We start from the raw sequence: 26,537 nt of genomic DNA, 5'->3' as shown, positions 1-26,537 counted from the left end.
TATTCTTACTATATAAGTTAATTCCTTGGATACTTTCCCCTCTCTATGTTTGAGTTTTTTTATACAAATTAATTAGTTTGATTTGTTTTATCCAGGCAGCAAGACAGTCAAGAATTCATGAGGTTTCTCATCGAAGGATTACATGAAGATGTCAATAAAGTAACAAAGAAACACAAGGATTCAATACCCAACTATGATTCACTGTGGTGAGTTTGATTTGAAGCAAATAGAGCAATGGTTTATATAGATTTTTTGTACATTGAAAATTAAGTTTATATGAACCTAGCTGCTTATAATGTTTAGTATTTCTGTGATTTTAAATCCTCTTATTAATTAGTAAATTAATTGTGAAAAAATAGAGCACTAATTCGATTACAAATTGAAGATGAATAAAGCACAAGAAGCGGCGATCGAAAATCACAACACTATTGTACAATAAATTTAAATAGTATTCACAATGGTTGACTTAAGATGATGCAAACCTGCCCCCTAACCTGGTACAATACTATTATACTTATTCCTTTATTTTACCTGGTTCCTGCGGGGCTCAATATTTCATCCAAATTTTGCTGTTCTTTACTGTTGAATTAATGGAACACTGTTAAATGGCATCTAGTACACATCTCCATAATAAATGATTTCTGGTACAATTCGTTTAACATTTGTCAGGGAAATTGCTGACAATGTGGTAGGTATTCATGTCTATAAATTTTTTTCATATAAATTTCCAGCATAAGAACTGTAATTTTTTGGAAATATATTTGAAGTATCCGGTCAGTGCAATTAAGCAATTTTTATATAAATCACTCATAAGCAACCCTCACATTATTTATATTTACCCCTTGGAGTATAATTGAGTAGTAAGTTAACACAATGAATGTCTCACATCCTTCTTTTATTTTTAGTGATGAAAGTAAAGCAAGAAAGACATGGGATTTCTACCTCAGTAAAGACAACAGTTTTATTGTTGATTTATTCATGGGACAACTAAGATCTTCATTAAAATGTGAAGAATGTGGAAGCGTCTCCACGACCTTCGACCCTTTTTGGGACTTGTCACTACCCATACCCAAGGTTAGTATAATAATGATATAAATAAAATATCAATGAGTGTGCTGCTGTTGAACTTAAAAAAATAGTTGAGCTAGATCGACACGAAATTACTCAGGATAGGATTTCCCATATTTTGTCTGTGAGAGAATGAAGGGTACTCCCTGAGTGTATGTGAACCAGGTTAGGGTTAGGCCATAATTTTATTCCAATTTTTCTTATTTTAGTTTTATTATGAGTTCGGGGACCTGCCAAGTGACTCCCGTAGTATTTTTGTACCTAAAATTATGGCCCAACCCTAACCTGGTAGTGCTGGTACAAATGCTACTTTCCGGTGTCCGCCCTCTTGGTTCACATACTTTGGGAGTACCGAATAAAATATCAATGAATGTGCTGCTGTTGAACTTAAAAAAATAGTTGAGCTAGATCGACACGAAATTACTCAGGATAGGATTTCCCATATTTTGTCTGTGAGAGAATGAAGGTGGCTTAATTATGTGGTGTCTGTATCTTGCTTTTCCCGATTGCCAGTTATCATAAAGTGACCACATATATCATCACAGTGAAACCAAAGTAGCCTTAATATATTTAGCCTATATTATTTTTTTCTGAAATGAACTTTTTTTCGATCTGCTGTTATTATAGACCATGAACCTTTTGGTCTTGGTTTCAAAGCTGTTTCTGTTTTGATTTAAGGAGGTTCTCTTTTTCATTTTTAGGTTTAGCTGTTGGAACCAAACTATTACTGAATTGCTATTTTCTCAAAACTCTTGTGTCATTAGTTTGGTTCTACTGCATCTATATGTTTTTGAATATACATATCAACACATAGGTGACATAGTGAAAGTCCATACATCTCTAATAAATGACTTCTTTGCTATCCTGAACCCGCCGCTCCCAGAGTATGTGAACCAAGAGGGCGAACACCCAAACGTAGTATGTGTAACAGGTTAGGGTCAGACCATAATTTTATTCCAATTTTCCTTATTTTAGTTCTCTTACGAGTTCGAGGACAGGCCAAGTGACTCTCGTAGTATTTGTACCTGAAATTATGGCATACCCCTAACCTTTCTATACATACTACGTTCCAGCGTCCGCAATCTTGGTTCACATACTACGGGAGTACGCTCAACCCAGCATGAATTGGGAACCGACAAGATGCCGTAGCTTGCTATAGGATTTATCATCCTATCCACTTTCATACTCCTTATTTTTGTAGGGTTCAAGCTACAGTTTAGATAAAATCAATCTTCAACAATGTCTCGATAACTTTACAAGGGAAGAAATATTGGACAGAGATGAAAGACCGGTAAGTAGTGAAGAAAATTAAATCAAGAATGCATTGGATAGCTGAATAGTCAAACAATTGTTTTAAAAGTTAAAAGCTGTCTATATGGGCCATTCCAAGCAAAAGTTGAATTCCATCAATTTTTTAAAAAGTGTAGTGAAAGTAATTTTTTTTTATTTCTGATATCAAGAGACATTGGAATTTTATTGGACTGCATTCATTTCATCAAACAATTTAAAATTTCACCCAGGTTTTTGATGGTTTATAAAAAATGGCCTGAAATGTAGAAATTTTGGTATGATTGACATATTTTGTGATTTGCAACACATAGAGGAGTAGTTCAGCTACTGCACCAGAAAATATTATGGGCTCCTACTGTACCATCGCAAAAATGTACAGCACAACACAACGTACTGTTAGTGCATGGTGGATTTGCCGTCCTGTAGTGTCACGCTATATTTCACTATATTTTTTTCATCTACTAAGTAAGGTTGGGTGTAACTTTTGTGCAATTTTTTACATATTCAATAAAGCAACTGATTGGACAATGAAACAAAACATGTAGCTGAAAATGTAAAAATATATTGCATCCAACAACTGTCACTTGGAATAGCCCATATGTGGAATATTTTTTTATACGATCTGAAATAAATTTGTTAGGAGGTTTATAAGTCAATGGCTGTTCTTTCGACCCTTGACCCCAGAAAGTTTTTTTTAATACGATACCATTGGAAAACTTTGAATGCCTTTTTTTAATAAAGTGCATTTGCTAGTTAATCATTTAAACAGGAATACATTTTCAGAGGGGCAACCTGGCTTCAATGAAATAGGTCTAGGGGCTAACTTTAGCCATGTATACCCCAGCTTTTTGAATCATTTATTGATTATTGCAACTAAATACAAACACTTCTGAAGATAAAATGACTGTGACAAATTTGATTTGTATCCGAATATATCACATAATATCACGCTGACGAATAGCAGTCAAAACTTTGAAAATGACGCAATGTTCACAATCATGCTTGAAAATCTAACCCAATTATAATTGTTAAGAAACATCCAAGGGACTGTGATATATTTTTAACATATATTAAAAAAGAGATTGGTATGTTAGCATACCCAACGATCAACTATGGGTAAACCCGCTTGGGCAGGTTTTTTCAACCAGCAACACTAATTTGGTAACCCATGCCATGGATCATATCTCAAGATATTGTCATACATTCACTGTACGACTTCTGTCAGAAGATGAACCTCTTGTTGGAAAAGAACTTAACTATAATGTTTCACTAATATCTATTTTTATGTTTTTTCAGACATGTGACAATTGCAAAGCTCGCAGAAGAATGACCAAAAAGTTTACAATATATAAGTTTCCGAAAATATTGGTTATTCGTATCCTTTGCAAAAATGTTTCATTCAATAGATTGACAAATGCTCTTCTGTTGATGATGGCTATTAATGCCTTGTAGAAGCATTCCCTAACAGACGTTCCTAACAATTGATTGTGCTATTCTGTCCAGTGTTAATGTGTCGCAGTTGCGTCACTCGCTAGTTTGTTCTGTTGCCGTAACATCTATGTGTGTGTTATGCTGGTGTAATAAAAAAGTTGAAGCGTATTCAGTTGAACCCTTATTCTATAATAATAGCTTGGGTGTTGAACTTAACCTATAACCAAGACATTATTAACATGGTGGCAGTGGTGAGATTCAAGATAGTTTTTACCATTGAAATATGATAAATTAGTTTGTTTGTACAAAGTTTTTCATTTGGTGAGCAAGGACACAAAACTTATTTAAAACATAAAGAAACCTGCTTAAAACGAAGCATATTGAAGGTCGTGTTTTAGAGACATTTTTTACAGAAATTGCTTGTTACTTAGCTCAGAGATGAGTCTCTGAATGGGTGCCCGAGACCTTGTTTTGAGTAAATTTCGTTTGATAATCCATAAGTGTTAGCAATATTTATTTCTCCTGCACTTGGTGTATTAATATCTTTCTATACTTTCCATAATAACTACTTCAAATAAGATTTAAAAAGGTTTAATGAAGGTCAACGATATCGACAAAAACTGTCAAATGAAGTTGATTTTCCAAGTAGATTGGAAATAACAAGCCCTGTGTGTAAGTATATCATGAACATTTGGAATTTAGAGTTTTGATTATTTTTGTATATAGTAGTTCAAGCTTCAACCCATCAAGAAATGCCCAATTTTATCCCATTGCTGACTTGAATTTGGACTTTCAACCAAAAAATTAACTCTACAAGACTCACTCTAATACTTCACTCTGTATATATATCCATCGATTTGCACCGAAGCTACAATGTTTGAAAGTAATGGAAATGGCATTGCCTACCAAATTATTACAACCGGTTCAATTTTGGTATTTTACACTGTTGTTTTTTCCACATAGTGCCATGCTTTTTACTCTGAACTCTGAAGCACTTTACAGGCAGCCATTGATCTATAAAAAGCTACTATTTTAATGAGAACCAAACTTTTTCCGGATTAGCATTGCATACATTCTGGGTAATGTGCGGTGTTGGGCACTTTTTCTCTGAGGAGTATGTAATATGTTTAGGATCTTTTTTTCATGATATGCTGCAATTTAGGTGTGTTAACCTTCTTCGAGCTATATGCTTTCATATCTGCCTTTATATTGATAAACTATCCTATTGAATATTGGTGGGAGCTGACCTCAATGGCCGTATGGGCGTATCGCTCCCTCTTGTCCACACCAAAACAATTTTATTGCTGTTGCTATTTTATTGATGACTGTATTTTTTGGTTGATAAAATAATAAATCTGTCTTTATCTGTTTCAGCCACTGCACCAGCATCATTCAACTTATATGCTGTGTCAAACCATAGTGGTTCATGCTATGGTGGGCATTACACTGCATACTGCAAACATGTTGAGAGTGGGAAATGGTATTCTTTCAATGACTCTCTGTGAGCAGAATTATCTTTTATATTTCAAATGTGTTGGTACTTATATACGCAGGGAAGTTGGTCTTCTTTTACTGTAAAATGGGGGCTCCCGAAGTATGCTAACCAAGATGGCGGACATCGGAATTTAATATGTGTACTAGGTTAGGGTTAGGCCATAATTTTAGGTATAAATACTACGGGAGGCTCTTGGCTAGTCTTCGAACTGATAATAGGACTAAAATAAGGAAAATTGGAAAAAAGTTATCGCCTAACCCTAACCTGTTACCCATGTTACGTTCCGATGTCCGCCATCTTGGTTCGCATACTTCGGGAGCACCGTAAAATGTTTATGTTATGTAACAATTTTATCATTTCATATACTTACTGGGAATTCTGACATATCAAGGGTTTCAAAACAAAAGGGAAAACTCTGTACTTCTCTGCCTTCCAAGCTGAGTGGCCCATATTCCTCATACGGCTCATTTAGTTTTTGATATAAATATTAATGAACCTAGGTGTATAGGAGTTTGGATCTGTTGAATGTAACATCAGTTCTGTTTCAAACTAATGTTGTCAATCGGTAAATCTGATTATTTGATATATTTAGAAATTGAAATTCCATCCGATATACGCACGTTACGACATATTTATCACTTACAATATTCGTTGATTTGACGTCAATCTCACATCAGCGAAAATAGTAAACAACCTTTATTATAGCCATGAGGTCATTTTGAACGTCTGTAAGACCGCTATTACAATACCCAAGAGAGTTTTAAAATGCTGCTCACGTAGTTCGACTCGTCAATGGTTTATTTTATAGAATACCGGTGTCCCAATAGGATTAGGGAACATTTCAAAAAATTATCGAGGATTACCGTCACTTATTTTTTTTCCACAGGGTGTCAGCAATGAGCTCATCTTCCGTCCAATCCAAAGAAGCTTACGTACTTTTTTACGAAAATTCAAAATCGTCAAGGAGTCACTTATGATTGTTTTATACACTCCCATATGTGTTTTCTTTATTTCACTTTCAAGTTTTTTGAAAAGGCTAGAATATATAGCCCAAGCGGCAAGAAATATCTGAATACCGTATGAACAGCAAGAGCTCTGAAATTTTTTTGTCTTGTTTTGCTGTTTGCATCTGGTAATTAGTCTAAATTTATTGACACCATCATCATGCATGGCCATCCTTCACTTCTAAACAAATTGCAATGCTTCTGCAAGGCTTCGGAAGCACTACTTCTGATACTGATAGAGGACAGGGGCTTAGGGACAAGAATATCCTATGTTGGGTGATTTTACAGGTTTTATAGCATTGGTCCATAATGAATAATTGACTCATTTGGCGATGTTTAGAATTTATGTTAGATTGTGATTATGTGTAAATTATTATTATTATTGCTGAATTTTTTGAACGTGTCATGTCACAGGGCTTGATATTTCACTCGAACTAACCTACCAGTAATACAATCCATGTTATCCTGTGAGCTGCTGAGAAAGCCATAACATTGTTAGAAATTGCATCCAGGCTCATATGTACCACTGCAAGAAGCACAGACTTTGGAATATGCTTTTTTAATTAGGGATTTATTCCTATTTGTGCCAAATTTGTCCCAGTTTGTATTATTATGTTCTATGATACGTTGAAATATTGGGATTTCCTCAGTTTATTAAAATTGTTCTAAACGTCTTATCAGCTGGTTGTTTCGCCTCATGTTCGGATCTAATTTATTAAAAAGAAGAGAAAAAAGAAATAATTCTAAAGTGCATCAATATAGTATGCACAGATTTATGTTGAAAACCTTTTCTATAATTATTATTTTGATGCTGTGAATCTATTTTAACCATAAACACATTTTGAATTTTAAAAATTGTGAAGTTCTCATTTTTTGAGTGTATGACTCTTTATTTAGCTAGTGTCTGCGTTCTAAATTATTTTAAGATCAAACAAAAGTTGAAAATACTAAAACTCGTTAACATCCTATTTAAAAATAACATCGAGAAGGTATCAGCCTCTATATGTAGCCAACTCAAATCCATTTTTGTTTGTCCAACTTTTGTTTATTCATTATAACGATGTTAAATATCAGTGGTAATTCATCCTTTGCCACAACAGATCTGCAGAGACAAAAAGGCATTATATGCCATGAGAATCTGATTTGATTTGTCATGAAATATGCTTAATGTTTGTGGCAAATTTTCCTTTTTATAGTTAGAATCATCGGTATTCGGTACTCCCTTAGTATGTGAACCAAGATGGCGGATACCGGAACATAGTATATGTATTACCAGGTTAGGGTTAGGCCATAATTTTATGTACAAATACTACAGGAGTCACTTGGCTAGTCACAGAACTTGTAATAGAACTAAAATAAGGAAAATTAGAATAAAATTACGGCCTAACCCTAACATGGTACACATACTATGATACCATCTTGGTCCACATACTTTGGGAGTACCGATTCATCCGACTTGAAGTGTTGTTAAATAAATTTTCAGATATTTTATATTTGGTCTTTAATGTATTGGCTACCTTTGCGCATTTTTTCGTAAATTACACATTAATTATCAATTGTATTTGAAATGTTAGTTTCCCAAATATTTAATATTTTTTTACTGTGGTAGAGAAATAGTTTTACGTACTGTTTATATTTATTGAATTATTTGTTTAAATTATACAAACTGTGAACCAGCACTTACTATATAGGACATCCTATATTTTTGTACAAATGCATGTCATAATATCGTTTATTTTCAGAGTTCAAAATTTAATAAATTTGGTTTCTCACAGAGGGTAAAAACACAATATGGATAATGTTATATCAACTTTTGGCCCTAACTTGGCAAGGGTATATCACTTGAATCTTGGTATATTTGAAATATATTTGCGCACTACTGAAAAAGGTGGTTAAAAACTTTATATAGGTTATGTTTTATAAACTTCTTGCCCTACTTTGCCCACTTGGTTCTTTTTAGTCTTCGTTGACCGTGGATATTTGAATTTTATTTGCACACTAAAATTACCTAGTTCTAAATTGCACACAGATAAAAATAATTACACTTTTTTAGTTTGGATATGTTTATCCTAAACATGATTTTATTCATCACTAAAACATTTCCTGTCACTCAATCAGATCTGAACTTTCACCTTTTCATATCCAAGGTACCAACGATTTTTTTTGTGAAATTTTCATTTTAGTTCTCTACTGGTATGTTTTTGTATATAGAACATAACAGTGTGTGGTAGAAATTGCTAAACCCCGAAACGTGAGTCAAGTCAATTGCTGTCCTGACTCCCTAAGTCTATCTACCGGTTTAATAAGTACGAGTCATTTCATCTAGATGACTGAAATAATTTTGAGTATTTGAAAAATTGCTGCGTCTCCGACACTGTAACCAAAACTCTTGAACTTGGTATATAATTTATTTGCGTCTCTCGGAATACTCGCTTTATTTCGGTTTCTTCAATCCAGACTGGTGATGGATACTTTTGCATTAAACATAATTTTTCGAATGGGAAATTTGCGATATTTTTTTCACCGGGCAGTAAAAATCACCCACATTCTCATGTCATCCCCACTCCATGGCATATATAACATTTTTATGGAAATTTTGAATCTTTTAAAATCGATTTCCTTGTTTTGATGATTATGGTTGAATTTTTATTGTATTAAAGTGGTTTTAAAGGTGTTTATGTCAACTGTGCTAAATTTTAAAAATTTAGATTTTAGTTTTATATTTAAGACAAGATTTTTTTATTCATGATTAGATTAATTAGATTTTCAAATCCTAGCATTCATGTAGGAGAGGTTTAGAAAACATGAGTTGAAGTTATAATTAGTGCTTAATAACTATTAAATTTGGTTACGATATTCAAATTATATTTGATTATGATGCGCAGATTGTATTTTTTGTATTGTTCTTTGATTTTATAATCGGAATTGTGAAAATGGAACTCCGTAATACCAATCAATGACTCAAAGAGATCTTTGGACAAATTTTGGAACATGCATTCGGGAACTTTTTTGTCCTATACTTTCTATCCACGCATTCTATATATCTCCTGGATTAAAATGATCCTCTTTTCGTGACAAGAGCTGTTTTCATGAAGCCGCTTTCCACAGTCTTGCTGCACTTCACAAAAAATGTTTTGGACATTGTGTGTATGGATATAAGGCATGTCTCTCCATATAATGACCATGCTTGCAATCGGTCTATACTCAGTTTTCTGCAGGGTACTCCTGAAGTATGTGCACCAAGATGTCGCATAACCTGAACCCTAACCTGAGTTCGGGTTGTGCGCGTTCTTGGTGCGCATACTTCAGGAGGTCCCTCTGCAGTCTTGTCAAATAGAAAACTCATCACCGATAATATTACTGTTGAACTTGCTTCCATAGATATCACGGTGTCCTTACACTTGAAAAATTCGTTTTTGAGCGTGGGCGGGGATGGATCGGAGGCATGAATACCCATAGTCCAACCTTGGGTGCAAAATGTTTTGCCCGGCTGTCTAGTTTTAAATAAAATGAATGATTGCAGATAAATTTATTCTCAACTCGCTTCCATGGATCAGTTTCACCTACTATGTTGCACGTTGTCTCGTCTCAAATTCTTTAAAATTTTATATTTTTGCTTGAAAATTCACGTTTGTTTTTTCATATATTAGATGAAGTTTATATAATGAATAAATGATGATAAATACCAGCATTGTGATTAACTACATTTCATTCAGTGAGTATTAGGATAGGGTTTGTAATATTCCATATTCGGGGAGAGAAAAGACGATATGACAGGTGGGCCATACCGTAGGGTTACCATACTTTTGTGACCCCAAAGCGGGACGCCTCCAATAATCATAGCTGTGTTTTTTTCAACTTTAAATTTACCGATTTTACATTAGAGTTCATGCGCTGTCTGTCTAAATATCAGTACCTTCAGTAATTGGTAATGTTCGTGTAATATGCTGACCGGCTGAACGCTAAAGTAAGACTTTTGACTGTCCGGTCGGGACGCCGGGACAAGACGTTGAAAAGTGAGACTGTTTCGCCTAAATCGGGACGTAAGCCTAGCCAATCAGCCACGCGACAGATTTGGTGTGAGAATAACGAGCCCTGTAATGAGGCAGCATGATATAATGGACCACGTTGGCTAAGTAAACCCGATATTGAAGTTTGAAGGGAATTATTAAAATGAGGTTCGTCCCCTAAGTTTTAGAGTCCGTTATTATGTTTGAAGATAAGCTGACAATTATTAATCGAGAATATTGTGGAGACGAAATGCATGCACAAGACCCTACTGGATATTACCATAATGGTAAGTGAAACGTTGGGGACAGTAATCTACGATAAAGTACCGAGTGACGAGTTCATGAATTTCCTCGCACAGTCGCACATAATTATCTCCTGCTGAGAGTAATCATTGGTACAAAGTTCCAACTCCCTAATTTCGATAGTGTAATCTGAAGCAACAAGGTGTTCATCGCAAGTATAATATTCATAAAGTGTAGCTTACGTAAATAGTGACCTTGAATGGAATTTTTTAACTTTAAACAAATCATTGGTAGCAATCAATCGATTTCTCGTTTGTGTTACCGAGGATCTGGAAAAAGTAAATATCAGGTCACGCTCGCGACCGTTGTTCACTGGCTGGGCGAGTGCCGCCGCGGGTCAATGTAAACTTGACAACGCGTTGCTTTTGACACAACAAATCGCAAAGCTAGCAGAAATAAGGATTATCCAGTGAGGTAATACTTTCAACTCTCTGTAATCCCATCAAGAGGTCATCGCTGTCCGCTTACAAACAAAAATTTAACGTAGCCTAACTGGCTAGGCGATGTGCCGCATCGTGCTAAGTGTCAGGAGTACGCTCGCCGCTGCACCTCTGGTTACCCTACGTAGGTTCGAATCCCACGCTGGGTTAATTATGTGCGAGAGGATGGCTGGACTCCTCGTCGCCGTAGGCTGGTTCACCATGCAGCTTCCTCCGCCATCAAGTCCATACTTCTGAAAACAAATAACTGGCTAACTAATCACATACCTGACATGGACTTGTAACCGGACGAGAGGCCGTGGTCCGCCAGATGATTAAGCCGCCTAATCGTCTTTTCTCTTCCCCAGGATAAATATATATATATGTAAATAAGTTTGGCAACCTACGGCCCGCACACCTAACAAGTATAAAAGTATACAAATTACTTGTTTAATGAGCCTATAATTTAATTATATAAATAGAAACAAAACGCAGAAAATGTGATGCTAAGTGCAAATGGCGCCGAAAATATTGAAATGGTATTTTTTGAGATGCGATGCAATAAGGAAATAAATCTATATTCTATTCGGGAGATGTATGACTGATTAATATTTATTATAAGCAAATATTATTCGTCGGTTTTCAACTTTCCAAATATACGTGCGGCCTGCTAATGACTTACAACCCTTAATTTTGGCCCGCGAGCGACAAAAGGTTGCCGATCCCTGATGTAAATCCTTAAATATAAAAGGATCCGTATGTACATTTTCACTACCGAACGATTCAGGATCGCCTGCCAACACACAAATGAGAGCACAAGTTTTGTTCTAGTTAATATTATATTGAACGGAACAATCATGAAAACATTACAATGAGCATGCATTATTTTTTAATCAAACTTTTAGTACGATTATGATAACGAGTGATTATTTATAACATGCTTATGGTTGCAATCTAAGTAAATAACCCAAAGCCCTTGATGTACGTATAGATATCGTAAGAATATAAGCACAATTCGATTGAGCAAGGGTTAAAGTTCACTATGGCTTCGAATGCCTGGGGTTAAAACTTTTAGAGTATCAAAGATGCTACATTCCAAAGACACTTCGGAAATGCTGAAATTCTTAATCAACACAGAAAGTCGAACAATAGCAAAACCATCAATAATAGAATTTGTAAATGGATGTTTCCATCCCAACTGTGTGTAAATTTGAGCATTGCTGGGAATCATTTATTAAGAATCAAAACAAATAAAAAAAAATTGCACAATTTAATCAGGAACACGCAGAAGCAATATACAACATCACAGGGATCTGCTAAGTGGGAACAATTTTACCAGGAAATGGGCATTTCTGAGTAATCTCTTGTTAACTAAAATCAACAGCTCTTATAAGATTTCTTTGGTTTCTAATTATTAGTGAGTACATATTTAAATTTCATTATAATTCATGAAATTGTTTTTCCCCGAAAATAACGCCGTTGAAATGACGACTTCCGAGAGCAATATTTTTCGTTCCACCAATAAAAAAAAAGTTCTTACAAAAGCAGAATGCTGCATGGTAATTGAAAGGTGGAACTCTTGTACATATTAAATCAGGAAAATATTCAGGATAGTATAATTTTCAACACAGATGTAAATACTGTTTATATTTTAATACCAATGTCAACAAAACAGAAACAGGCAAATTATATAAGGCATAACTACATAAATACAATTACATCTTATTAGTTGCAAGAAAGGAACTGAATAGATACCTCAAATGGAACTGTTTGAAAATTGAGTAAATATTTCAAATTCACTTCCCTCAAAGATGGAAAGAACAGTCAATGCACATAATCATTTATAAAAAAAATTGAATGAAGAACAAAAATTCTACTAAATTATAGGTTTGAATAGGTATGGTCAAGTGCCAGGTTCCCTAAATGGCTTTCCCCAGTTGGGTGTACTAAATAATGTTTTGGCAGCTATATATTCAGGTAATAATTAACACACTCTAAATTAAAAATGGCTCAAAAAGTCGTGAACACACAACAATATCACAGGCGATCAGTGTATGGAGTGAAGCATGGATGACAAATTCAACCGAAATGTTGTCTCATGGATGAATATCTGAAGCTCATTCCTGTTAAAGAAACGTTATTTAAAAAAGATAATCTAGTATTATTTCATTTAAACTTTTTCAGGAAAATTAGCATATGTCCAAAAATGGAGTTTAGTTGATAAATGATTACACAAAATTAATTTGAAAATATATTACAATAGGTAGTATATACTATTCTGAATGATTGAATTGGGAAATATTTATCAGCATTGCAGATTTCAAGGGACATATCAATGATTCTATATATCCTTGTTAACATATGATTAAGTATGTTTTAAAAAGAGTATAACATCATACACACGCAAAAACAAATCACCGTATTTCTCCACATATAATACGCCTATTCACAGTTAAATAAAGTCTTCAGAATAAGGGATGCGTGTTATACAAGGAGAAATACGGTACTCTCCAAAGCAAAAACACCACCACATAAATAGCTATTGTTCGAATTAAAGCAAAAATTATAATCCCGCTTGCCAGATCAGGATGTGCAATTTCACTACAAATTTATCACAACAATTACAACAGGGGTGTGCAGCCTTTCATTCACTCACGATTAGGCAACATAAGCTTTCGAACAGTTGCAGGGAATGCAGGCACAAAAATTTTGGGTATCGATCTTATGACATGAGTTTCTTTGCACTAGCTATCTGTTAGGGCATTGATATTAGATTGGACTCTGATATAGGCTTTGCAACAAAAAGGATTGGAATTACTACCAGATTAAACCGGCACTTGCCAGATTTAACTAAATTAAAAATGGGTTTCATGGGCCGCACACCATTTAAAATAGGACTTCTCCACAGGTCGCACAATTTTTGCTTGTGGGCCGGATTTGGCCCGCAAGCCGCAGGCTACACCCCCCTGAATTACACTACAAAAGCTCAATTCAGCTTGCAGCAGCAGCTTTAATTACAAGAAAATAGCAGACAATAAGCAAAAGCAGTTGTTTCTAATTAATTAAAATGTAAAATATTCACAAATTGTTGACAGGATTATTTATAATAAAGATTGCAATGCTGAGTAATTATGAAAAAAAATCACAGAATGTTCCCAATTATGCTAAATAATTATTATATTGAGTGAATTAATATAGAACACAGTTATCAAGATGGGTGAACATCAGTTCAACCAAATGTACAAAATAGTTATTGACTGAGTTAATATGGCTCAAAAAATACAATGAAACAAAGAATACACTCAAATGTATCAGAGTTATTATCGAGAACTCTATAATCAGCATCGTTAATTTTGGTAAATTTATTGCAGTTAGCTTAGGCATTTATGCTATTATGTCATGAGTGGATGCGGCAAATTATATTTGTCAAAATTAAAAATATTCGGAGATTGGAGTGTTTAGGCTAGAGAAACAACAATGAAGCTATTTATTTATATTCCCTCTTTAAGTAAAACAAATCTGGTAATTTTGCCAATTTATGAAATCGAATATTTACAAAGTGATGAATAAACTGAATAGTTAGTTAATAGTCCAAAATTAAACAACAATTAAAACTCCCTTTAAGAAATACTGATATAATAGGCATGCTGTAGGATGGCTATACAATCAAACAATTATCAAGTAAAATTATTTACACAATTAAGATACATACAATTCATAATATACATAAGAAGACAAAATATTGTCTAATTTGTGAAGTAGATTTCCTCAAGAAAAAACACACAGAAAAAGATTTATGAAACCTCTGAATTCCATCATAATGAAAGCAGTCATGTAGTTCAGTTCAATTATGGTTTGAATCTACATTAAATATATTTGAATATTTTAACAGAGTCCTTGGAAAATGCCAGCATTTTGCATCAATTTTCAAATATAACACACTTCAACTTGAGATATTTCAGACTTGAAAAAATCTGAAACCACCAATAAACTAAATATTTCTAGTCTTTGTAAAACATGGCCTACTTTGATTTTAGGTTTTATAATGGAAATTATCAGTTTTAAAATGTCCTTTCCGGGCTTTTATCTCAACTTTCAATAATTGTTGAGCATATAATTGGTATTACCGTAATTAATTGACAGGTCATGTAAGTGAGTTGATACCATCAATTTGTTTTCAAAACCTATATAAAACTTGCACTGGCCTTAGAATGGAAGGGGGATGCAAACAAACGTCATAAGAGAGTGTCGAAACATCCGTTTTGAACAAGAGCTAAAACCGTGGAGTGATATTGTTTGAGCTGATGGTATAGTCAAATATGTTTACTATAAGACGATTGCAATGTAGTAGAAAACCTTGAATAGTATTGCAGCTTCCAGTACCTCAGAATAAATTCTGTCAATAATTATCAAAATAAATATGCAATGTTTTACAGGAAACCAGTGGGGTACCTGCGGTGTAAATATCATCCTTATATAACTAATCATGTTTCATGGATGAACCAATGACTTATGATAACTTTGTCATGACACTGTGACATGATAGGTTTGTTTCAAATTTCCGAGCCCGAGTAATATTTTCTTTACTTATTTCAGATTACTGGTCTTATCATGGTTATAAATACTCCCCATTGCATTTCACTAAATTTTAGAAATTTAACATTGGGTTCCACTATAATATCCCGACATGCACATTGAATGAAAGCCTCAATAATTTGATGGAAATATAAGAACAAAATTATTGAATAAAGCAGAACTTTGAAAACTCAATGCTTTCTATTATTGTTGTTTTTTTCCTCATTTTCATGCTTGATAATGGGGATAGATGCAGTTTGTTAACGCAAGCTCATTTATTTCTTTTCCCTGTTACTCACATATTCCTGCCCATTTAAATCTGTATACTCCTGAAGTCAGATAAGAGACTCAAACAACTATTTTAATTTAATGTGCTGATTTAGAATATTATATTTGATTGAAAAGTATGTTCACACACATATAACTGTGCTAAAATATCAAGAACAAACAGCTTTCAAAGCGAGAACTTCTGATTATTTCTTCTGCTTCTCTCTGCTGGATCTTTGACTCAAACTGAACTATAACCTCAAGCAACAGCAATCATGATTCTTTTCTCCTTGACCTCCTGACAATGGAATGAATAATTATTTAAACATACTCACTGTACCAAAATTACATAAATGAGGGAACTCTGAGTTTCTTTTTCCACTGTTCTACTCAAATTTGCAGACTCTGAATCTTTATCTCAATAATATATTTACGAATTTAGTGATTGGTGACATCTTGGCAGCTATTATTCCAAATAAATTTGGGAAAATACTATTACTTCTGAAAAAGCAAATCTATACACAGGTTGTCCATAAATTCCCTTTACAAGTTCAACTTTGTTATGAAGTAAGTTCTCAAAAAAAAAAAAAATGCAGGTTTGTTGTTTTTAATCAGTTATTGTTCACATATTTCTACCTCATTTAATACCTCTGTGAGAGCCAAAACAATATATGAATTATGATATCAATAAATTCCTTTTGCAATTTTAAAAATATTTTAGGACTTGATGGACAACCTATATTTTTGCAGCTTTGAATACAAAGACATTGATATATTCCAAATTACTATGGGTATCTTTTACTATTCAGCAACTGATATAATGAAAAATTGTTATGAATCATAATTCCGTAAGTATATTCAATAAATATTGTTTTGGCCCATAGATACATGAAGCAGCATTTATCAATTATTTGTTCATCTTAAACTCTGATATAACAACTTGAGCGGATCCAGATGGCAAAGCGAAAGATAGTGTCTGGCATATCCCTGGGGAGTAGGAATGGTATGTAATGCACTTGACTCAACTCCTATTACAACACAAACTTTGATACTGATCTGGGAATATAATAGAGTCATTCGTACTTCTGCAGCACGGTTTAAAAAGCATTCTATTTAATTTTTTAAAATGCAAAAATTATCTTTCAACTGAATATCCTGCTTGATTTTCATTACTTTTCTAATTCTACTTACTCTGTATTACCAAATTTTGTAAAAATTTAACCGATATGCATTATAAAAACAAACTTGGGGTTGGAAGATGAAATGCTACTGCACTCAAATATGAAGAAACTAAGAGTACTAAAGCCTTGATATTTTTTTTAAAAAAACAACATTACTCAGGCCTACTGTTATATTGAAATTAAAATTAATTCAGAAAGTTACAACTGAAAATTTTGGAATATGGATAATCTAGGATTACAGTACAAAAATATTGATCCAAAATATTCTTTCTGATATTACACTAATAATAATAAAAAGTGAGCAATAAAAAAGTATGTTTTATGATTTAACGTTGGCTTTTTAGGTAAAAGTTTTCTAGGGCATACATCTGAACTGTTTGACCTTAATATTGATCTGACCTTTACAGGAAATTACCAACAATGTTTTCCTGGTATTTGCAAACATGCCAAACTCGAGCATTGCCTAACGACTGCAGAGGGTAATAAATGACAGAGTTACCCAGAAATGGTATAATGAACATCATTAATAAGCTGTTGTTTTTACATAAACTAACGTCTGCCAGCGAATCTTTTTGGTATAATTTATCCCAATTTAATGATATCAGTAATTAATGTGGCTTACCAAACGAACGATCGCGATAATATTATTATTTAAAAAAAAATTACTGAAAAGCACAATTCAAGCCATTAAAGGTGCGAAGGGTACCAACTGGGCATAAAAAATTCGAGAAAATACCATTACTTCTCAAATAGGCAAATCTATACAGAGGCTGTCCATAAAGTTACTTTACAAATTCAATTTTGTTATTAAGTCAGTTCTCAAAAAATCCTAACCAGGTTTGTTGTTGTTATAATCAGTAAATGTTTAAGTATTTTTACATCATTTAATACATCTGTGACGGCCGAAACAATATACGGTATCGATAAATTCCCTTTGCAATTTTGAAAAACTCCAAGACTTCATGGAAACCCTATATATTAGCGTTTGCTTGCTCAGAGCCATGTACAAATTGATTCATGTAAACTTTCCAAGAGTATTTCCATGCCACCAATGGTAACAAATTAGATTGATTTTAATTCCTCATCATATTAAGCCAATTGCTGGGGTTGCTAGACCAGAGCCTAGTTTAGCATGAGCATGTGAGATAGCAACAATTACAAAATATCACAGCAAGTAATTTGATTGATAATTTGACAGATTACTGGGCAATGAGTCAAAACACTTGAACAGCTGCAACCAACTAGAGCTTCTGATTTGATGGATCATTTGCATATAATGTCAATGTCTCAAAATGCATTGGTTTATATTGCACACAATGCAGTGAAATATATTGATCATAGCCTAGTCTAAAAGAACAATATAATAATGAAACTTATTTGGTGAAACCATTGTTTAAAAAACGGATGTTTCTTTCTTTTAAAAAAACCAAGGGAAATTATGAGCACAACAAATTCTTTGTATCACACACTGTAAAGTGCAAGCCAAAAAGAAGTGTGCAATGTATGAAATGGGGCCTGAATGAGGTTCTCATAATTATCCTTTAGGGTAAAGGAACAGTTTGAGTGTACCAAATGCATGGATGCAACAGTATAAAATTCCTTGTCTGTAATATAGATTTTCAAATCGCAATAAATCCAGAACTAGTGTGTATATTGATGCAAATACATGTCCATTTTTTCAATCAGTTATAACTTCATTTTAACAGAATGTTTGCAGTTTGATATTACATTTTTTTTTCACAGTTAACTAAATTTTTAATATATTCTTACCTTGCCATTTAGAACTATGCAATATTGTAAAATTTGGTATAAATAGTTGGTTTGCTGTAAAAACTAGCGACTATAAAAACTAGTGCTAAAAAATGTGAAATGGGATACATTTCATCACAAAAATGTTTAGATTTTTTCAATAAATCATGTTTTTCAATTATTATTGAGTTCAAATCAGTGGTGGGATTCAAATTTGTTGTTAGGCGGTTCCATCACAAAAGTCATATTTTTCAGTCGGTTCTGTTACAAAAAGTCATTGACAGTAACCAGTAATGCTAACCGGTTTGCTGATTTGATAAAATTTCGTAAGACAGTTCTATAGAACCGGTGCGAACCGGCTAAATCTCACCACTGGTTCAAATATTGATGAAGAAGAATTAAAAAGAAGATGGGGAAGCCACGACTTGTTTCTGGTTACAATAAAATTCAGAGGTTCCAAACACCGCAATTACAAAATTACACAAAGCAGTGCATAACTACCAGAAGTGTTGAACTATTGCATGCACAAAAATTACACCCATTAGTGTTCTTTTTTACTCTTTTTACTAAAATGCAAACCGTGATGACTTTTCTTACTTTCTCTCTGAGGTGGTGTATCCTTCTTCCCTTTTTGAGCAGCGTTCCAGTCACGTCGCATTTTATCCAGAATAACTTTGGCATATTCTTCATTGTGGAAAGTGACAATTCTGTGAGGTGATTTTGACCCGAACAGTTTCTTAGTTTTTGCGCCGACTATCTTAATGCCTTCTTTTGCCATGTGCGGCTCTTCGACGATATCGGCGTAAAGAAAATGCCAAGCACTGTTCCATTGTCCAAATATTTCACCGCAATGAACTTCTATGATCGCCTTGTCAGTCAAAAGCAAGAACGATTTATTATCTTTATCCATAGAAGCGTGTTCAATGTATTTCGCACCTTCTGCAAATTTTCCTTTTTCAACATCTAGAAGAATTGCTTTCCCTTGTGCCTTCTTCAACTTATAAGGTTGCAATATACCTGTGTCTTCATTGATCCATCTTGCAGGTCGCATACGTTTGACATCCTCACTCATATCCGCTAGTTTTTGAATTCCTTCAAATGTATTACTTGCAAGATCGATAATCCCACTCGCAGGACGAGCTACAATTCCAACAAGACCTTTTCCCATTCCCTTGAAGAAACCGGCTGCACCTTCCTTTTTAGCCCCTTCCATGGGTTTTGTAACAACCCCAGTAACACCGCCAACGAACCCCATCACAAATCCTTTACCACCACGAGCAAGACCTTCTTTCAAATCTGTCGGCTTGTTTTTCTGCATTTGTCGTTTCTTTTTGTACTCATCATCCATAGTAAGAGAGGCAACTCCTTTCCCAAGTGCGCCAGTGACTCTCGATACCGCACCTGCAGCCCCTCCGACAGTATGTCCCAAAAGGCTCATTGCGCCGAGAGCTAGGCCCTCTGCAAACTCTCCTGGTCCTTGTATCATACCCTGGTACGGCTCATAAAATAGGTCAGTCACCCCTTCTGCAATTCCCATCACAAGACCATATGGATTTCCAATAACATCAAGACCAAATACTAAAACATATAATTGTTTAATAGCCTGTCCAGCATAATGCATTGTGATTGCACTCTGGAATTGCACAGAATTGAAAAACTGATATTGTCGTTCGAAATATCCAAGTTTAAATACAACATCATCAATATCAGATACCGTCACCCCAACAGATTTAAGCACAACAGCAAGAGCGTTAAACGGTAGAACAACAACATTAGTTTGTTGGTCTCCTTCCCCACCAGATGTATTTTGCATTGAAAATGAAACATGTACTTTGATTGGTGATAGATGCAAAACATCATAAAAGGCAATTCCAGAATCATCAGCCATAACTTCTTCTGATTGGTCTTCAATTTTCTTTGCATTTGTGATGTCATAGTTGAAATATTTCAAATCCCTTTGCGGTGTTGACTTCACTTCGTCAGCACCAAAGACAGGTAATAATGCTGAAATAAATCCCATGTCCAATTTAACACTAAATTCCTGCACAAGAACTTTGAAATATTTGATGTGTGTAAAAGTTTGGTGTTCACTTGTTCGCTGCATCAAACTAACTTCAACAAACGGCTTTGGACTGCTATCAATGGCAATCGTTTTTGGGAGCGGAATTGGATTTAAAACGACGGGGAACACTGCTGCAGATAACTGGTTATCAACTTGAACTCGGTTGATTTTCGCATGAACCATTACCTGGTGGTCACTAACTGTATATTGAAGCCATATTCCAGGAGCGAAGAATCGTCTAAGTTCGGCTTTGTGCGGTTTCACAACTCTCATTTTTGACATGTCAAACTCATATTTATCATGCTCAACGATGTTTATAGTTTGATTTGTTTTTTGATAATTTTGTTCTAAAACTGTTCCATACTTCAATGGCAAAGCAGTCCAACGCTTTTTAGGCTTTTCCTCCCACACTATACCAGAGCTTGTAATTGCCATATACATGACTTCACGTTTTGCTTTTGTATCTGTGATAGAGCATGAAAGACCTTGTAGCGAAACATTTACTTCCATGTTTGCTTGCTCAGTGCCAAGACCTTGTTCAACAGCATCCGCACATTTTTTGTTCTCAGTAAAAAGCAGTACTCGTTGTAATCCGTCAATAAATACAGCGTAGTATACGACTCTCTCTTTACCATCAATTTTAAATTTCATTTCCCCAGCAATCTCATGAACAACACCATGAGTAATTTCTTTACCACCTTCCTGTATCTTCCAAGAGATTTCACGTTTTGATGTCGGTTCTGGCCATAAGTAATGATCCACATTTCCAGATGTTAGAGTGGTTTTTGCAACGCCCTTTAACTGACTGTAACTTATGTTAAGATTGTTAGTGTCGTTTACAAGCAGCACAGCAGACGAACCAACATAGTAATTCTTAATTGTCACTGTCACAGAAGATTCTGTAACAGAAATATCAATAAAAAGTGGAATTTCTCCAACTTTAACCAAAACTCCACTGTCAAGTTTCGAATATCGAATTTTTGTCGAGACGCTCTCACTATTCCCTTTGAGTCTTAAGTGTATCTGGTCAGTTTTCGACTCTGGCCAAAAAAAGCATTTGCTTTGCGAATTTAGCACAACTGGAGTTCCTGTGTCATTCCCGACTTCAAAAATTTCCAAATTGTGTGAAGATTTATTCATAATTGTATAGTAACTGCTAAAAGTTACAATTTTCGTCAATCCAAAGCTTGTCAAAGTAATCTTTGTGCCAATTATATAGTTGAATGTTTTAGTTTTACATGTGATGGTGCCATTACTACCAACGGCGTCAATAGAAAAGCTGTCACTGAAATTAGAATTACAGACTCTGAGCTGGAGTTTGTTCTTCTGCAAAAATGATTTTGATGTGAAAGAGAAGAGAATGAAATCCTGTTTTTCTTCTGGATGTTGAGATATGTTATCTTCGCCAGCTTTGTAATCTAACGGAAAACCAGTCTCATTAACCATCCAGTAGGGGGAGTAAAGAGTCATTTTCATATAGCCATCTGTGTAGGTAACTTGTTTTCCAAGAACCATAGAATTGCCTTGATCATCTTTGAAAGTCCAAACAGATAATTCAGGCAAATCAGGTTCCAATATCACCTCACCAGTCCAGGTTTTATCCAAATATTGAATTTTCACTTTAACCGTAGAATGCTTCAATTCTGCGTTATAAACTTGATTTCCATGGCCCGCAGTAAGCGGTTTGAATTCTCCTGGTTTTTCATTAGCAAGCCGACTAGCAATGCAGTATTCAATATCGTAGGGTAAATAATTGCGAAACAAAGCAATCGGACGAACATGAATTTCATAACAAGTATCGTTTTCATGTTTTGAAGCGACTTGCTCGCTCACGACTTCTATGTTCAGATTAACCCCATTTCCATTTGGATACCCGGGTTCACACTTAATTACAGTCTCAAGAGAAAATTCATCCATGTTTGCCAACTTTTTCCAATCAATTTCAGCCTTTTTGACGCTGACACTTGAATGGTATGGTTGGATAAAAAGTTTCTCTCCTTCAGTGAATTTTGTAGGTAGCGGGAAGGTGTCTTCCGGTGCAATTTCACCTATGAGTTCGTCACTGGCATTTAGGATTTGTACAGGGATAGAAATGTGATTGTTTATTACAAGAGGAGATCGTAGAGTAACTGTACGTATTCCTCCATTACTCTCTACCAAGCAGACAACATTAACACTCTTTTGTTCATGTTTGAGTGTATGCATTTTCGTTCCGGTTTTGGAAATATCAAAAATGGCTGATTCGCCGCTTCCGGGTATAGCGATGTGGATTTCAGCCCCATCGCTTTCCCGCGATCTTTCTTGACTAGAAAGCAATTCCCAGACTCCTAAATTATCATCTTCTTTGAAATCAACAGCCAGGAAACCCTTGTATTCAAGGGTATAGATATCGTTAGTTTTGTTAGATCCCCCTTGAGCTACAACTTTGAGATCCGAACCTAGACTAATATTCAAAGGTTGGTTTAACATGTTGAGTATTTTTGCTTCGCCTGAAATATGATCTGCAATTCCATCCACTTCTTCCGCCCCTTTTTTGTTCTTTTTCTTTTCGCTTTTGGTCATGGCAGCGTCACTGAAAGCTCTCGCGAGACTGTTGATTACTTTCAAAGCATCGTTAGTAATGGTTGTGTGCAATATTTTCCCGGATGTAACAGACACTGACATAAGTGGTGGCAAATCTTCTTCAATTGAATTTGAAGTGACAGAATCTAGTCTTCTATTTTCATCTGCTGCGTTTTGTTGAATGTTAGCCTCTACCATCCATAATTCATATTTAGAATCAAATCCTCCAGGATTCGACTCTACTGGTTCAACCAAAGGTTCCCACACAGATAACGATTCATTGAAATACACAACGCCAAGTGCAAGTTTAAAATTGCCTTCCATTTGACCTCCACTCCAATTTTTGACCTCTCCATTCACTTTCAGCTCTGTAATAAGCAGAGGTACTGTGTGTTGGCCTTGCCCACTTTCAAGTTGAATCATAATGTTCGGCACGGATAGTTTCAACATCTCTGACATCTTTTTCTCTCCGGTTCCAACTTTGTCTAATATGGCAGATAATCGCTTAGTCTTCAGCTCATCTTCAGGACTTTCAATAAACCAAAAATGCATGTCAGCAATTTTCTTTGTATCCCAGATATCGATTTTCGCTTGTGTTGAAGCAACTCTGAGCGAAGTTTCAGATTTGCTTTCAGTCGATAAGACTGCAACTGCCTCAGCAATCGTTGTAATCACCATTGGAGTTGCCGTTATTTGAATCTTCGTTATGACAACGCTGAATTCCTGAACGGTATCCGATATCAATGCATTTACGTTAATATCACACGGCGCAATTACTTTTTTATACTCATCTGTGATATTCTGTATAGCAGTAAACGGACAGCAAATAAGTTGTAAGCTAGAAACTGCACCTGAGAGTTTCTGCTCTCGACCGCTTTCACTTATGTCCACTTTTGCATCGAGACGCATGCTCAGTACAAGTGCTTGGCAGTTACTAGAAGTAATGTCAGTAACAAGTATAACATCTGGCTGGTAGAGTTTGAAAGCAATATGAATTGCCTTTGATTTCCCATCTGAAGTTTCAGGTTCATGTGGCCGTGGTACAACAGTTGTTGCCTCAGAAAGTAGAGACTCTTTGCTTTCAGCTTTCTTTATAGTTTCCTCAATGGCTACTTCAGTAACAGGCTGCTTAGATGCAGTATCTTTCGGCAAAGCATCAAGAAAGAAATTTGTAATTTTCAAAATAAATTCCAAGCATAAAATAATCTGTAAACTACCGATAGTAGCATCAATATTCATAGATCCATCAGCTTTCTGCACAAGATTAGCATGAATGACGTATTTATAAGTTTCGGGTGATTGTTGTCTGTTTAATTTCCGAGTTATATGTTTCGTGATGCCAGCTTGATGAGTGGAGCGCATATCTTCAAGAGTGATATCTCCCAAGCGTACATTAAGGTCCATAGATTCGTCAGAGCCCATTCGTAAGTTCAGACCTAAAGTCGTAATGACAAATTCTGCCAGGGAGTGTTCCCTTTGTTGATCATTATACAGGTTTATTTTGATTTTCGGCAAGTCAAAGGCAAGGACAACTTTATCCCAAACTGCACCAGGTGAGATATCAACATCAGAGCGTTCTGCTATCATTCCTTTTTCACCCAGTGCGGCGGTTTCCTCGCTTTTTTCCACCGGAACAATGACATCATCGTCGATAATTTCTGCCGGTGGAGGCACATCAGCCATTTCAGTCAAATTTTCATTCAATGTTCCCATAATGCCAATCATATCTGCAGCACTTATTTTTACATTAATATCCTGCATCGAACCAGTTAAAGAAATATCAGGGGCATCATGAAACCAAGAAGCCGCCAAATTTCTTTTCAGGTCTATAGAAGCAGATACAGGCTCTAAAATTTGGTATTCTGATGTTACAGCCTTGACATCGTTCAATTGACATAAAGCAACTTTTATGTCCGTGACCTCGACTTTCATATTCTCACACACTGCTGGAGTTTCACTTTCTTCCGATCCAATTATTGTAAAATAATTTGAAAGTTTGACGTTACCAAGATCAGCAGCGACAACTTCTAAAGATTTTGAATTTCTTGGTATGTGTATCTTCGGGACAGAAAGAACAACATCCAGTTTAATTCGAGGGTTGCGTTCAACAAGTTTCATCATACTTTTTGATGCAGCTTTTTGTGCCGCTTCTCCAGCTTCCATTGCAACTTCCTTGACATCTTGGAAATTTTCCGCAAATTTAATCATCGTATCGACAAATCGTTTGACAAACACAACTCTCAGTGAACCTAATTTGACTTTTACGCTTGTGTCTACTTTTTCCATATCAGAATAGCCATCGCCAGCAGTTGCATTATTATAATTCACAATGTCAGCATTAAAGACGTCTTCACCTTCCGCGCTGACAATATGGTGATAAAGTGATTCTTCTAACGGATCAATAACAAGAAGATTGTGAAGTTTTGCTTCTATGCATACTCGAGATGGCAAAAGCGAAACAGATGCTTCAATTCCTTCAATGGCAACGCTTGCGATTTGTCGTTTTTCATCTGATAAATTTATAGCAAAAGTTCTCAAATTTGCTTGCAATTTCATGTTGATTATCTCACTTTCTTTAACAACCTTTTTCTTTTTAGTTTTTTTCTTTTTTCTTTTCTTTTTAGTAGTTGGGGAACCATCTGAGCCGCTTGAACCACCTATGCCAATGGCACCAAAATTTGTGGCAGATTCCATTGGCGTCACGAGCGTAACAGTAGACTTTGAGTCGTCGGGAGTTACTATAGTTTCGGTAGCATCTGGCACTTCTTTTGGTGGTGGGACAAGCTTCTCCGCAAATGCTTTTATTTCCAACAAAGCTTTAGAATTAGCGTTTATCTCCAGAACACTGAATTTAATATCCAATTTCTGTTCTGTGTTTTCATAAGTCGTAGCAAAGTCAGGAGCGATTCGTTTTGCAATCAAGATATTAACATCTAACAATTTTGAGTTGTGTTCCAATCCTGGTGTATTCAAAATATACATAGGGCTTCCATCTGGTAACCTCCCTTGCATGTATTCCATTCTTATGGACTCAAGATATGCATTTACTTTTGTATCCCACGTGCGCACTGTAGCGCTTGCACCAAAATTTGCAATCGCAAGTTGCAATATTTCCTTATCT

At 35.2% G+C, this 26,537-nt stretch overlaps 2 protein-coding genes across 5 annotated transcripts in view; one reads left to right on the top strand and one right to left on the bottom strand.

Moving 5' to 3' along the window:
• LOC120326334 (ubiquitin carboxyl-terminal hydrolase 2-like) overlaps positions 1-9,973 on the top strand; it is a 29,945-nt gene extending 19,972 nt beyond the window's left edge. For all 3 annotated transcript variants that reach the window (XM_078111487.1, XM_039392604.2, XM_039392602.2), the window contains 7 exons: positions 96-206; positions 906-1,074; positions 2,270-2,359; positions 3,655-3,733; positions 4,369-4,461; positions 5,164-5,290; positions 6,171-9,973. In XM_078111487.1, the coding sequence (XP_077967613.1) occupies positions 96-206; positions 906-1,074; positions 2,270-2,359; positions 3,655-3,733; positions 4,369-4,461; positions 5,164-5,290; positions 6,171-6,261 (760 nt within the window). In that variant the 3' untranslated portion in view covers positions 6,262-9,973. The remainder of the gene's footprint in view (positions 1-95; positions 207-905; positions 1,075-2,269; positions 2,360-3,654; positions 3,734-4,368; positions 4,462-5,163; positions 5,291-6,170) is intronic.
• Positions 9,974-12,545: 2,572 nt separating this feature from the next.
• LOC120326324 (intermembrane lipid transfer protein VPS13A-like) overlaps positions 12,546-26,537 on the bottom strand; it is a 17,687-nt gene continuing 3,695 nt past the window's right edge. The window contains exons 1-2 of one of the 2 annotated variants that reach the window (XM_039392587.2): positions 19,390-26,537; positions 12,546-16,160 (exon numbers count right to left, since the gene is read on the bottom strand). The exon at positions 19,390-26,537 is cut by the window's right edge and continues 3,695 nt beyond it. In XM_039392587.2, the coding sequence (XP_039248521.2) occupies positions 16,114-16,160; positions 19,390-26,537 (7,195 nt within the window). In that variant the 3' untranslated portion in view covers positions 12,546-16,113. The remainder of the gene's footprint in view (positions 16,161-19,389) is intronic. The other variant, XM_039392589.2, reaches the window with a different exon arrangement.

The sequence above is a fragment of the Styela clava genome, chromosome 4, assembly GCF_964204865.1.
Source record: "Styela clava chromosome 4, kaStyClav1.hap1.2, whole genome shotgun sequence".
Taxonomy (NCBI): domain Eukaryota; kingdom Metazoa; phylum Chordata; class Ascidiacea; order Stolidobranchia; family Styelidae; genus Styela; species Styela clava.
The sequence above is the reverse complement of the archived record's forward strand: the minus strand, read 5'-3'. Positions and strand labels throughout refer to the sequence as shown.